We start from the raw sequence: 15,095 nt of genomic DNA, 5'->3' as shown, positions 1-15,095 counted from the left end.
CAACAGTAATAAAACCTCCTAGATAGGCAGGAAAGGATTATCCTATTTTAGGGATAGGAAAAATGAGGCACAAAAGTTCAGTGACATGACCATGGTCACAAGTAAATCAGTATCAGAACTAGGAGTAGAAGTGTGAACTCCTTTAGTGTCACCTCACCCAACTGTATTCTAGACAGCATACAATGCTGCCTCTTGGATGTTTCTAGAACTAGATTTCTTAATAGGTTAAACCAAATGCGAAGCAAGAAGCTATTGAAATATACCTAAAATACACATATTTCTCATTTTTGTTTGGTAGGCTGTGTTTAAAATCTGATGAAACATCTAACCAGACCTTAGTCACTGTACCGTATTAAAGACCAATAAACATCCTTTATACAAATAAAAAATACAATGCCACACAGCCCAAACAGTGATAATACAAAATGTAACAGTCCGTAACATCATACTAAGCACATATATGGTATGATTAATTTTATTTTACAAGTCCCAAAAACTGACCACCACAAACTCGTCTCAACCTCCAATCCATCCCAGAAAAGGCCAGAGGAATAGATGTGCTTTGCAGAATGCTCTGAAAGTTAACAAGTTTGTGTAGTTTTCCAGAGCTGGGACTTCAGAGCCCACCTACTCAAGTCATAGGTTTATGGCCACCTGAAAAATACTGGACCACGCTTTGAAATTAACATCACATAAATGAAGACCTTCAATATACAGTAACCTTAAAAAAAAACAAACAAACAAAAAAAACCACACAACACACACCAAAAAAACCACCACCCCCAAAACACAAAAACAAGCTGCTAGCTATCGGATGCATGCAAGCTGTTTGTTTTACTTACTCATCCAGTTTCTGACATTTAAGAAGCTCTGTTGACTGGTGAGATCAAACATTAATAAAAAGCCCATGGCATCTCTGAAAAATGCTGTGGTGAGACTTCGAAATCTGAAGGAAGGAACAAATAAGCAGCTCTATTAACACAGACAGACCTCTAAAATCACTAGGTAATGATTTTTAGTGCAGGACTTATGGGGGCGGGGGGGTTGAAACAAAAACAAAAAACAAAAAACCACCAACCAACCATCAAAAGGGGAGATGCAAAAGAGATTCAGTAAAGCTTTTTTTGTAACAGGCAGTTTTTAAAAAATCCAAACCCAGAGAAGTTGCACAATCAGCCAAGTGTTCTCGTAATAGTCAAAAGCCCCTGGCCTTTCTTTTGGCTACATTTATCATAGCTATCAGTGAGCGTGTAATTTACCAGAGGATGCTTAGATGTGTGAGAACGTTACATTGTCAATGACCACTCTGCTAGTCCAAAGGATAGAGAATTTGAACTAGTCTAAAAATTAACATGTTGCTTGTTTAATCACAATGATACAGATGCACTGAGTTCATCCCTAATCACTGGGACACAAATCTGTTCAATTGATGAATACAAGAAGAGTATTGTGAGGAAACTTTTCCTTGATGGATAACCACCACCTAATATGGCAGATATGAAAGAAGTATCTGGCCATTTAATCATAGTTTAGAATAAAAACAGTTTACTGGGAAGCTCATCTACAGAGGCCCTGATTTACCTGTAGTTGACAATCTGAGCTCAATGAAACTTGTTTGGTCCTTGTGCATTCAGAGAACACATTTTGCAGATTTTCCACAAAGCCATGGACCCAGCATCCAAAATATAGCCCCAGTTTGCTGCCACAGGACCACAAGCCAGAGTCTCAAATAAATTAGGAAACCAAACACATTATGAAAACAGAAAATGGAATTTGGTGCTCTGTCTTATGTACAGGAAGGTTTACCACATCACAAAAGCCACCACATAATCTGGTACATCTGTCAGTAGCAGATGTGGTAGATAAGATACCCCAGGGCACATGCATCAAAATTAAAACAAACTACTGCTGCAAAAGAGCCACACAGTCATTAGGTTTCCCATGACAAGCTAGCTGCAAGAGTGCTACCATATGATCCCTTTTGTAGAAGTGATCATGTATAAAAGGCATGGCTAAATGTGGTTGTCAAAGAGACAATGGGACAGATTCAAACCAGAAAAATGGGTGTGTCTTAATAGAGGCCAATTTTAATATAGCACCACAGTAAGTATGTTCGCTATCTACAAAAAGTATGAAGACAAGGTTCCTACCTTGAGGAACTTATAATTTAGACAGACACCACAGACTATGGACACAGGGATAGGTGCTTTAGCTGCAACATTGAGCATGTGTCCAGTTCCTCGTTTGCCAGTCATTTACTTTGTGACCTCTCTTAGGTTCTGTACCCTAGACCTCCCCTATGTGCTTCAGGAGAGCTTGAAAGAAAAACATGGAAACATGTTGGTTCAAATCAAAATTAGTCTTTCCAGGTGTAGATGCCACACAAAAAGATGACAAAGGCACAAACAATGCAGTTGCACTTCTTTTCTTCAGGTCTGATTTTGTTCTCCTATCCACTGAATTTTGCTGTAAGCAATTTTCCTTCAGTGCTTTCAGGTTCCCTTTAGAAGTATGATGACAGCTTGTTCTCATGGTTTCCCCTTCTCCATTTAATGAGCTGTTTCCCGCCTCAGTACTGTTTCCTGCTACCTCACCGATTTCCCCTGCCCCCTTTCCTGTCTCTAGGCACAGCCAATATTTAATCATCAAGAGTAGGCCAAGCTATATACTGTGTGCTAACAAATCACCATGAACTTTACTGCTCCTCCAGAGTAGCTAGGGGAGCTTACAAAAAGAAGTGAACACAGTATTTCAGTATAATCACAGCAAAGCAGCAACAGTTTAAAATGATCCTTCGGGAACAAGTGGTGGATTTTCATTTGTTGTCAAAACCAAAATCTGAGACAGAAGACCAGTGTTTTTTCTGACTCACCTGAACAGGATACCTGTCTACATTTTAGAAAACATGCATATGATTCTGATTAACTGGATATGAGATGCCAAACTCTGTGCATTACCTTTCCTGCCCAGCGGTGTCCCAAAGCTGTAGATGAACCTTAAAGGCTTTTCCTGGAGATCCATTTGGTCCTCTGCTATTGTATATCTGACAAACACACAGAGTAGAATCAGCTTATTCTATAGTCAATAAAGAAGTCTTTTGCTTAATTTATGAATGTCTTTCCCATTACTAAAATTTCACCCTTAGCACATAGTGCTGTACTGAAACAAAAAAAATTCTTCAAAAACAAATGGAGAATAAGTTGGTTTATTAAATATAGCTTAAACTTGCTACAGAGATTCACATTCACTAATATTTCACTTCAAAAAGGGCCTCTTACAAAACAATATTTCAAAACCAGAAAACCAATACTGTCTTCTGAAGATGAATGGGGTATATTTAATATGGTCATTTAGACCCTGATTCTGCTCACTTCAGGATACAAAATGTGTTGAAATCACCTCCTAGATTTCTTTAATATGGCCTGCTGTGCATTAAAGACCTGCTTTTTGCAAATGCTCCATTCTGGTTATGGTTAATGCTTCCAAAACACTTTGCAATGCTATGCAAGCACTTTACATACACTAGTGAATTTAGGCACTTCCCTTTGAGTTTGGCAAGTATTAACATCCAAGGTTCAAGAACTAGGAACAGAGTCCACATTTCCTGATTTCCGATCCTGTGATTTATGATGATTGCTATTGTGCTTCAAGCAAGCCAAGAGCATTCTTATCTGAAGACAGAAATTTTTTTGTGCAATAAAAAAAATACTATCCATTTTTGTCAAGGTCTGTGGATATGCACAATAGTTGTGGTCTATAAAAATAGTGGCAATGAATGTTAGTACACACGAAAGGAGTCAGGTTGACAGCACAGAAGATTGTTATCTTCCATTTAATATTAAGGAACAAATGCACCACAGTACAAGCTAGCCCACACTGTTCTACAAGTGTGGAATTGTAGCCTGAAAGGGCCACCTATAGAGGCATGAGGATAGTTCAATCTACAGCCACATTACCAAAGTGAGTCAAAGAAGTCAATCGTTTGTGCTATAGACACCTTGGGAGGCAGTATTTAGTTTGGAGTCGGCAACCTTTGGCACGTGGCCCATCAGGGAAGTCTGCTGGTGGGTCACAAGACATTTTGTTTACGTTGACCATCTGCAGGCACGGCCCCCCGCAACTCCCAGTGGCTGCAGTTCACCACTCCCGGCCAATGGGAGCTGCAGGAACATGCTGGCCACCACTTCCCGCAGCTCCCATTGGCTGGGAATGGCGAACCGTGGCCACCGGAAGCTGTGGGGGCGGAGGGGAGTCATGCCTCTGGACGGTCAACATAAACAAAACGTCTCGTGGCCCAACAGCGGATTTCCCTGATGGGTTGTGTGCTGAAGATTGCTGACCTCTGATCTAGTTGACTGAGCATTGGGAAGGAGCATGAAGACATGGGTTCTACTTCCAGTTCAACCATTTACCTGGCGTGTGATCTTGGGCAAGACACTCACTGTGCCTCTTTCTGTCATGTTATCTCTTCCGGCCGCAAACTAATTTGTGGCAGAGGCTGTCTCTGTAATGAGTCTGTATATCAGCTAGCACCGTGGGCCCCGCTGGAGGCCTTTGGTGCTAATGGAATGTAAATACATAATACCCCACTAGGACACCAGGCAGCCATCTGAGGGCAACAACTTCTACCCCACTCCCTTCTATTTTTGACTGGATGCAAGTCAGAAACTAAAGTAGAAAAGGCATTCTCAACACACCTTAAACCTTTCAGTAAGAGGAACCGTATATATTTACGTAAAGCATGTTCTCAACACTATTGGAAACTGGAAGAAGTGAAGACATTTGATGACTTGAGAAACTTACCACACGTTTTTCCCGAAAGTCTATTCCTACTGTTGTGATGAATTTTGGGTTGAATTTGTTGTCTGTGTATCTGTAAAGAAATGTTGTCTTCCCAACCCCAGAATCCCCCAGGGCCAGGAGTTTGATCAGATAGTCATAGTCCCCATCAGTCATAGTGCTGATTTTTATGAACCTGCAGAGAGAGGAAGAACTGGTTTTAAAACAAACAGTGATAAACATAAGAACAGCCAGACTGAGTCTGACCAATGGTCCAACTACCCCAGTATCTTATCTCTGACAGTGGCCAATGCCAGATGCTTCAGAGGGAAAAGAACAGAACAAGGCAATTTTGAGTGATCCATCCCCTGTTGTCTAGTCCCAGCTTCTAACAGTCAGAAAATTAGGGACTCCCAGAACTTGGGGTTGCATCCCTGACCATCTTGGCTAATAGCCATTGATGGACCTATCCTCTATGAAGTTGTCTAATTCTCTAAAGCCAAAAGTATAACTGGGTTCAACAATGAATTCTTAGTATGCTTAATTTTAAAACAACTTTTGTTCATTTGACTGAATTAAATTGCTATTGTCTGTATTCAAGACTGTCTGCTAAAAATGTTTACACAGGAAGAGAGTAGAGGAAGGAAGGAAGCCTATAGTTTTAGATTTTAGCCCATGTAACACAAGAACTCAAATGCTAGTTTGAAAGTTTTAGGGCATGGCCAAGCCTAGTCTAAATTTCAATCTTGTGAGTTGGTGGAGGCTGGGACAAAATTTCAATTACACTTTCAAATGCCTCAATAGAGTCAGAATTTAAAGGCCAAAAGGACCACCGCATCATCTGCTCGAACCTCCTATATGTCACAGGCCACCACCACTACACAGCACCCGCACATTAAACCCACCAACCAAAATTATACCAGCCCACAAGAGACTAAACCAGCAGTTCTCAAACAGTGCGTCGGGAGCCCAAAGTGGGTCGCGACCCCATTTTAATGGGGTCACCAGGGTTGGCTTAGACTTGCTGAGCAGCAAGGCTCAGGTTACAGGCCCCCTGCCTCAGGCTGAAGCCCTTGGGCTTTGGCCCCTCCCCCCCACACCCACCCACACACCCACCCAGGGTGGTGGGGCTCAGGCTCTGGTCCCCTCCTGCACCCGGGGCTATGTGGTAATTTTTGTCGTCAGAAGGGAGTCGCAGTGCAAGGAAGTCTAAGAACCACTGGACTAGATGATCATGTGCCACAGACACATGAATAGGAGGTACCTTTCTGGTACCCACAGGATAACACCAAAACTCAGGGATACAACCTTCTCGCCAATCCATTATTTTACTGTAAATTAAAAGAAAAAAGGTAATGCGGATGTAGTTGCATGTTCTTTAAATTCCTCTAATCTGATAGACAATAATAATCCTATTAATTGTTCAACGGATACGCCATCTGTACTCAATTTTCACACTGAAGAAGCTACCACCCACTAAGGTTTACATGGTTTAAAAATCACCAATGCTGTAGGAAAATCACAGATGACAAACTATAAGTCTTCTTCACATGACTTAGAATATAATTGTTTAACAGAGGAAAACAGAATTGTTTTCTCTTGATGATTTGGTATGTAATAGGCCTTCCAGGCTAAAATCAAAACATTCCTCTGGATTGTTATATTATTCCTACAAATGGCTTTGTAAACTCCTCTGTATTGTACAAGTTGTGTGGCCTGTTCTACAGATGCTTCACGGGAGGGGTGTGTGAGTGAGAGTGTGAGTGAGAGAGAATCCATCTTAGCTTAAAAACCAAATTTACCTTTGTGTTCCAAAATGGGGGAGGGGAGAGTGTTTTGTTTTCCAGGTACAAGAAATGTGTATCTTCAAGATCAAAGGAGACAGTCAACAGGGAAAAAAGACTCCATCTCAGAGCTCAACTGCTGTACATGATCAGATGGCACTATCAGTGCTAGATTTACGTACATTAGGTAGGAGGTGGTCTATTTTGCTACTCCATGGATTTAAGTTAAAGTTTCAGTAAGCAATTGTCCAAAGGTCACTACTAAATGCAAGAACATGTCTAAAGCCAAGTTTGCTCTTTGGCATGGTTATGTGGACAGAATGTGTCTGTCATGTAGATTTTAAGTGGTGTATACTAGAGATGGGTGAAATTTTTAGGATGAAGTTTTTTTTAAACTTTAAAAAAAAAAAATACAGATTTGGGTAAACCAAAGTATTTCTTGGATTTGTGTTGAATTCACCAAACAGTTTTGGCTGATTTAAAAAAAAAAAAAAAAGGGGGGGGGGGGGGATTCAAAAATGTCAAAATATTTCATTTCAAAATGACATTCCATTTTGGAATTTGGCCAGTATAAAAGCCAAGAAGCACCCTAAAATGACCAAATCAAAATGCAACACCTGAACAGTTTCACTTCATTCAAAATGAATTTTTTCCCCTCAAGTTTTTAAACATGAGCAGAAAAAAAAAAAAGATTTTGGTTTAAAGTGAATCAAATGTTTTTAGGATATTTTTTGGTTCAATCCCTGTGACCGAGTCCCAGGGAGCCTCACTGAGGCTATTCAGTTAGGGTGAACTGCAAAGAATGGGGCAGATAATCCCCAACTCTGGTGAATATTACAATATACTTAGATTTGCCAAGCCAGCACACAACGGCTTCTATAATACCTTACTGGTTATCCAGAAGCCACCAACACAGTTCCGTTAAAGTATCCCAGCCTTAGGCCTCCACTCAGACACCCAAGTCAAATGAGGAGGATTACTGAAAATCTTATTCATTAACCTGGGAGGTTAATGGGATTGGTAGAACTTTTTTATATGATGAATATTTCAGATCTTACCCAAATACACACTTACAGCCAATTCTTATTAACTAAACTAAAATGTATTTAAAAAGGAGAGAGAGAGAGAGAGAGAATTGGTTAAAAGATCAAAATACATACAGACATGAGTACAGTTCTGAGATCATATTCAAAGTAGAGATGGTGAGCTTTGTAGTTGCAAAAAATTTTCAGAATTAGTCCATAGGTTATAGTCCAATGTCCATATCCAGGGTGATCCAGTTAGGACTGGAGATCTCAGTCTTGTGACTTAAACTTCCCCTGCATGAAGCATCAAGCAGATCTGAGATAAAAAGGATCAGGACCCAAAGGTTTTATTACAGTTCCAGGCCTTCTCTTGACAGGTCGGAGTCCTTAGGCGAAAAATAGGCAATCATGGAGACTTTGAAGTAGATCTGTTTCCGAAGCATCACTGGTAATTAGCTACACGGATTAACATAATGCAATTGCCTGTTTTTCCACCATTCACAGGTGATTTGCTATACATTTCAAAGAGCTGAATACTCTGTTTACAGTTCATTTAGGTTACAATATGTTCAGGTACTTACTCGCTTAGGGTGCGTGTACATCCGGATGCCTCCACTGAGTAGTTGTTTGTTTTTTTTAAATATGGTAAGTTATTCATATATTGAAGGTAAGTAAGAATTTTGCATAGACTCCAAATACGTAATGTTAACACAAAACCAACTACCATTTATAACATTAAATTCTGAGCATTTAAATGGTTTCTACGTCTAAAGAGAACAATGGACCAGATCTATGGAAGCGGCATCGTCATACACCTCTGCTACAAATATTTAAATCATTAAGTTATAGAGGATAGCACAGATTCATGCAAAGAGTGAGAAACATTGAACATGATCTGCCAGGCCTGTTTGGCTTGCACTGAGCATATGCTCTTAGAACTAAATAGCTGCAATAGTAACACTTCTGAGAGACTTCCTTTGCCCCACACAACAGCTGTCTAATCTTATTACTTACACAGCAGGGCCTTTGCAGGTTGTCAGAGTTTATTTGGGGAACCTAAATACAGCTTCAGCAGAGAGGAAAGGATGGTTGCCAAGCCGCATCCATTTGTGACAAGGCGTATTTTATTTCACTTCTGTCCCTTCATTATCGTCCAAACCAGGACAGGAACTACAGTATGCCAGGAATCATCATCATGAAAGTAGTACAGTAAAGCTCTTAAGTACTATGTGTACTAGCTTTATACATCTTTAGTTATAGCATTTGAGGTCAATATCAAAAATATTGATGGAGCTGACTGATTCTCCTCTTCTTTTCATAGATTCCATGCCCAGAAGGGACCTCTGTGATTGTCTAGTCCAACTTTCTGTATAACAGGTCATAGAACTTTCCCCAAAATAATTCCTAGAACATCTCTTTCCAAAAAAGATCCAAATCTTGATTTAAGAAATTGCCATGATGGAGAATCCACCCTGATCCTTGGAGAATTGTTCCTAAGGTTAATTTCTTATCCATCAAGGGCAGAAACTGCCCTTTTGCTTTCTTTGCAGTAACTGGAGTTGCTGGCCTGGTTGACCAGAACTTGGAGGTATGTTACTTCATCATACTTCTCCCTGCCACTTTTATTTATTCAGTTACTCCCTCTCCTTATGCTGATGGCGACCTCAATACCAGGAACTCTCCCCCCAAGCAATAGGGAAAGATGCAGCACCTGGTGGCATTGGTTCCTGCCTAAAAACAATTCAGGTACGCACTACAAGGTCGAACATCTTTCTGTACCGATGGATAACCACAGCAGGTCCTGGGCAGCAGGACACTGTGTGGTGAAAGCATGAGAGTGGTATGCAAAGATCAAGTGCCATTTATTAGTAACCATGGCTCTTACTGGTTTGGAAAAAGAGATGCTCATGGTTCCTAACAGTAGTTCTGACCAACTGGGGTCCCAACTAGCCCTCTGTTGTGGATAATTTGCAGGATGCAAGCCCAGAGAGTCCTCCAACCAGGCAGGGAACTCTTAATTGGTCAATACTACTCTACCATATGTGCCTGACAGCTAAAAAACTGCATTTTTGCAAGATGGGGAACATCACCATCTGTTTTTGCAAAGAAGCACTCATGAAATTTAGACATTGGCTATTGTCCCAAATCTGACCAAAAATAATAATAATAAATTTAAATTAGGATCAACTTCAAATTTGAGGCACCATAGTTTAGCAGTGAAAATGGGTGAATTGAGATTCAGTGGACCTGGATTTCATTCTAAGTTCTGCTGAGGACCGGTTGCATTATCTTGGGTATTTAAAGCACCAGGGAAGCTATCCATAACAATGTTTCTCAGCTCAAAGGTTATGACCCCCAGGGGTCCCAAAAGGCAAGCGGGGAGGAGGGGTCATGAGGCACTGAAAATTCTATTACAATCTAAAGCAGAGAAAATCTTGTTCTGCATTCCCTGTGGTATGCTCCATCAACCTCTCAAACACACACATGAATATGTTTTATTTTACTTTTATAGTAAATGCAATGTGGTCATGTTTTGTTTTTGGTTTTTTTACTTTAAAATCAGGTTGGCAATCCCTTAAAAGGCTGAAACACTGATCAATAAAAGAGAGATAACAATGCTTACCTACTTTTGTAAAATGCCTTGAGATCATGAGATGAATGAGACTATGTATGTGCAAGCCATTTTACACTGCCTCTCAATCTTAGTACTCCTCATAAGCAAAAAAGTGTTTGCTTCCTTATGAATGGGGTCTAATGAATCCTTAGTGTAGAAGAGGTTCTATTCTATTCAAATTCTTGTATTGTGTGCATCACCAAGGCATCTGAACTGGATTCCCTGGGTCAAATTCTGCTCTCAGATACTCCTATTTGCACCAGTGTAATTCCAGTAGTTTCAATAAGAACAGAATCTATCCCCCTTGGTGCATGAATAAAGAAGTGCCAGCTTGCTTTAACTAACAAATTTTGATTAACCTGAAATTTGTTTTCATTTGTTATCTGTATCGCTGAGAGAGCTTCCCAAATACAGTTTCACCTACATACATGCTCTTTGACAAATACGAAGCAGCCCAGTGACTGCAAGAGGCTATTTGGCATTTTCTGACTTGGGAAAGATCAAAAGAATTTTTTTAAAAAAGTCTAGCAGCATCAGCTTTTGTGACAGTCTATTCACAGACAGCTTGGTGTCTCCTTTGTTCTGTACACTGCACAGAGAGGACAGAAAATTCACTGGATCATTCTAGTTCAACAAGCCAATTGCATGACAAGAGATTCCACATAGAGTTTCTCTCATCCAGCATGTATGTCAAAATATGGAGCAAAGTTACATGGCCTGAAGTATTGTTCTTTACAGCCATAATCTCATGTGACCCATTAGATAAAGCAAAGAAAGACAGGCATCTTGGGAGTAGCCATTATTCGTTCACAATCTCAAGCAGAGGTTGTGTGTACTCTACACTTACTGTGGTGCTTGTCCTCCACTATTCTGAGCCACTTATTAGAGTCTCATAAGCCCACTTTGGCCTTGGCTAACAGAGCTGAATCTTAGATCAGGCAGAATAGAGCACTGAAAACCATCTATCTATAAACTCAGCATTAGTCCCAAGCTTCATGTCGCTTGAAAGCTGTGTTTTAAATTTCTCTACCAAATAAAAAGGTTTCAGTGTACAAAGTGAATGGTCAAATGTACACGGATGGAACTACAACTTACTACTCCGGGTTCGCAAAACAAACAGGAGTACTTGTGGCACCTTAGAGACTAACAAATTTATTAGAGCATAAGCTTTCATGGGCTACAGCCCACTTCATCGGATGCATAGAATGGAACATATAGTAAGAAGATTTTTATATTATACACACACTATATATATATATATATATACACACACACATACATACACACACACACACACACACAGACAAACAAGTTGGAAGTTACCATACAAACTGTGAGAGGCTAATTAGTTAAGATGAGCTCATTTGTCAGAATGCAATGGATCTACAGGTGTTGGACAAAAGAAAGATACTACCAGATTAGTAAAGTGGGTGTGAAAACTAAATTTATGGTCTACTGACATGAGTGCATACGGGAGACCACTACCAATGGCATCAGGTCATTTCCACTCGGGAAGTCTACTGATAAGCACACTAGAGGTTGTGTTGATTGAGGGCACAGGTGCTATAAAAGCCAGAGGGGAAAAAACCTCAATAGCTGTAGTCCTAACAATAAGAAAACTGAGCAGCCACCATCCACAGTCACATGAAGGAAAAGGACTGGCTGAGTGCAGAGTTAATAGCCAATCTACTATGAACCTCTGTAGACAAAGAGGCAACATGATTGTTTGTCCAATATATTACTGTTTTGCTTTTTTCACATTTTAAAACAGGAGCCACTGGGCTAAATTCATTCCTGCTACAGGTAGAAATTTCCTCCTGAAGTTAACGTATCTTAAATCAGGCAGCTTGATTAGCTGTTTGATGGGGAGTTTTACACCTTCTTCTGAAGCATGGATTATCCAGTCTCCAATGATTCACAGGCTAGATAGCCCTACTTCTATCACATGTCCAAAGGCTATTTTAAACACACCATCAACACTTGTATTGCTTGCTGTGCTAATTAAAATCTTATGGCATTGAAGTTTTCCATATCCCAGACCAATAGCAGTCCTTGCATTCCTTGATTAGAAGTATTCAAGATTTGTCCTGAATAATTGTGCATTTTTTAAAAGTTGCTTTAAACCTGTCAATTCAGTCCCTACACCAACTTTAAAGTACTTAAGTGTATTCAATTTAGCCCACTATATTTTACAAATCCACTTTGGTTTGCCTCTACAATTGCACTATTACAGTGTATTTATGTTGAGTGCACTCAGAACAAGGAATGTTTTACTTTGGTTTACGTGCATGGTTTGTGTTTTGATATTACAGAGTATAAACAACCTAATGGATTGTCTCTTATGAGAAGAGTCTTCTCTAAGAGTTGCCAGCCAATAATTTTATAACCTCAACAGCAGTGCTAGACGACACCGAAGGTCACACATATTCAATGGGTGCACTTGGATGATTATTTTTTCCCTAAACTAAAAACATCAGAAAAAGTGAGTTTTTTAAGCTGACCAGTATTTAGAGAGAAGTGATAAATAGTAGGTCTCCACTGGTCATTCGTGAGTAACTTGGAAGAGGCGTGGCCTTACGTCCGAATCGTGATTCCTGAATCATGTCTCCCGGACCTGTGATAAATGAGTGTGGTACACATGGGATAGTACAACTCTACTGTATAATGGAACTTTGTCTATTGCAGAGACCAAATACAAGAACCACAGCATTTTAACCTCATTGAGCTCATTCTAGTACCGCTAGCAGCAGTGTTATAGTGTTAGAACTGTGCGTCACTTAAAACCCATGGCTACGAGAGCCACGTCACTAACGCACCCATATTTTCCACTTATTCCCTTGCGGATTCCCTCCTCAACCCTTCTCTCTCTCTCTCTCATTCACACAAGAGAAGGTCAACAAGATCCACTGTAACTTCCTCCAGCTCCTTCCCGGACACTGACGGGGTTCTTGGGTGCTCTGTTCCACTACTGCAGCATTTCTCAGACCAGCCTCTCTGGTTTTCCTAACACCTCTCTAATTGCTCCTTCAACATCTCCTTCTCTACTCCATTCAGTGAGACCTTGCCTGCCCTTCCTCCCTCAAAAAAGCTTTAATGCTTCCCTTACATCCTGTCTAGCTATCTTATTTGCTCACACAGCTTCCAAGAAGCACCTAAATACAAATGACTCACAACTCCACTTTTTACTCCTCACCAGTGCAGATTTGATTTAAAAATCAAATTGATGTAAATCATTATTTAAATCATTAGCCAGGAAGACTTGATTTAATCATGGTTTTCTACATAAAAGTGCATTCTTGGTGGTTGTTATAACCTCAATACATATTCTTCACAACTCAGAGATAGATGTAGGTTTCATTTTTAGAAGGTACACTCTATACATTTTTTAAAGTTATTTTGAAAATTTCTCAGATTAGTTTTACAGCTATATCAGAAAAATGAATGATTGTTTGGTTATTTCATTTACCAAAACGTAAATGAAACAGATATTTATGAAGTCATTGGGAGGTGAACTATCTCCAGTTCAACAGGTTAATCATTAACATTTGGAGGATTTTCTTGCCATGCTGTATTAGGAGGAGAATATCACCAGACAGATGTTGTTTTAGTTAAATAAAACAAATGTTAAATATTCTGGATTTTTTTCTACAACAGCAAACATATAATATTTTAACAAAACAAGCATACGTCCCTTGCTTCTCACATTTATCTCCAGACTTCTTCTCCTTGTCCAGATCTATTCCACCCTCAACAATCTTCATTGAACTTTTTGAAATTTTTCCACTTTGAGAGAGGGGTAAGGGATTGACACCATGTACACAAATTTGCAGAGGGACAATAGAGTTGAGGTCTGTTATTTCGCATCTCTATACATTATTTATTTTAAAACATTTTTGCTGTTAACAAGCATGCTACCTCTGGAGACACAAATCTACAGTTTGAGAACGGCAAAACTAAGCATCTGTGATGGTATCTTCTAGACTGAGCACCGAGTCCCATTGAGTAGATAGAAAGATTGACCTAAATAAACTATACCGAAGCCTGTGGAATCCCATAAGATTGGGTCCCTAATCCATGAACTATTGAAACTCATTTACAAAACTTTTCTTAAACATTACATGAATATACTGTCTCATACTATGGAATTAATAATCCCTGTTCCATGATAAGATACATAATAGCTCAAAGATATCTAAATTAAAACTATAGATTTTTTTTCCCCTCAAAAAAAAAAAAAAAACAAGTTTGATTTTAAATATCATTGATTTTTATCCACCTTGCTCCTCACCAAGCAACCTCTCCTTCTAGCCAATTCCGTCTCTCAGCCTGTCACCCTGACATCTCCTCCCAGATGGCACACTGTCAATTAAAAAAATTTAACATGCCTCAAACTGACCCCCTTACCTTTCCTTCAAAGCCCTCCTGTCAATCAGGCCAATAACTAGGGAGGGGGGTGCATGTGTCATTTTTGACACTCTTTTAATCTTCTCCCCCCCCCACACTCAGACTAAGTCTAATTCAAAGGGGGGGGGGGTCAGGGATATCAGATCTTTTCTTTCTGTACAGACAGCTAAGGCTCTCATCCAGCCCATCATCTTCTCCTAACTTGATTACTGATTATTTTTCTCTAATATTCTCTAACTGTAGTGTGGCAGATAATTGAAATCTGCCATTTGTCATCAGATATTCTAGAGTATCTGCATTTGATTATGATTACTTATGGTGCATAGATGTCAATTGAATATTTTGGAGGTTGGGCTATGAAAATTGTAAGTGGGAGGGTATTTTCTCCTTTTATGCACAGATGTGCAGTAGAAGCAGAATGCCTTTTCAAATATCTGTTTCAATGCATGGTTAACATGCCCTGTGGTACTTTTGCCACATTGAAGAAAT

At 39.7% G+C, this 15,095-nt stretch overlaps 1 protein-coding gene across 1 annotated transcript in view; it reads right to left on the bottom strand.

The window, feature by feature from the left end:
• The window catches only part of RAB27B (RAB27B, member RAS oncogene family), a 193,328-nt gene that overhangs the window by 13,220 nt on the left and 165,013 nt on the right, over window positions 1-15,095 (bottom strand). The window contains exons 3-5 of the mRNA XM_074952372.1: window positions 4,804-4,975; window positions 2,958-3,043; window positions 843-946 (exon numbers count right to left, since the gene is read on the bottom strand). Coding sequence (XP_074808473.1) covers window positions 843-946; window positions 2,958-3,043; window positions 4,804-4,956 — 343 coding nt within the window. The 5' untranslated portion in view covers window positions 4,957-4,975. The remainder of the gene's footprint in view (window positions 1-842; window positions 947-2,957; window positions 3,044-4,803; window positions 4,976-15,095) is intronic.

The sequence above is a fragment of the Natator depressus genome, chromosome 5, assembly GCF_965152275.1.
Source record: "Natator depressus isolate rNatDep1 chromosome 5, rNatDep2.hap1, whole genome shotgun sequence".
Lineage (NCBI taxonomy): Eukaryota > Metazoa > Chordata > Testudines > Cheloniidae > Natator > Natator depressus.
Note: the sequence above shows the minus strand (reverse complement) of the source record. Positions and strands in the feature narration are given on the sequence as shown.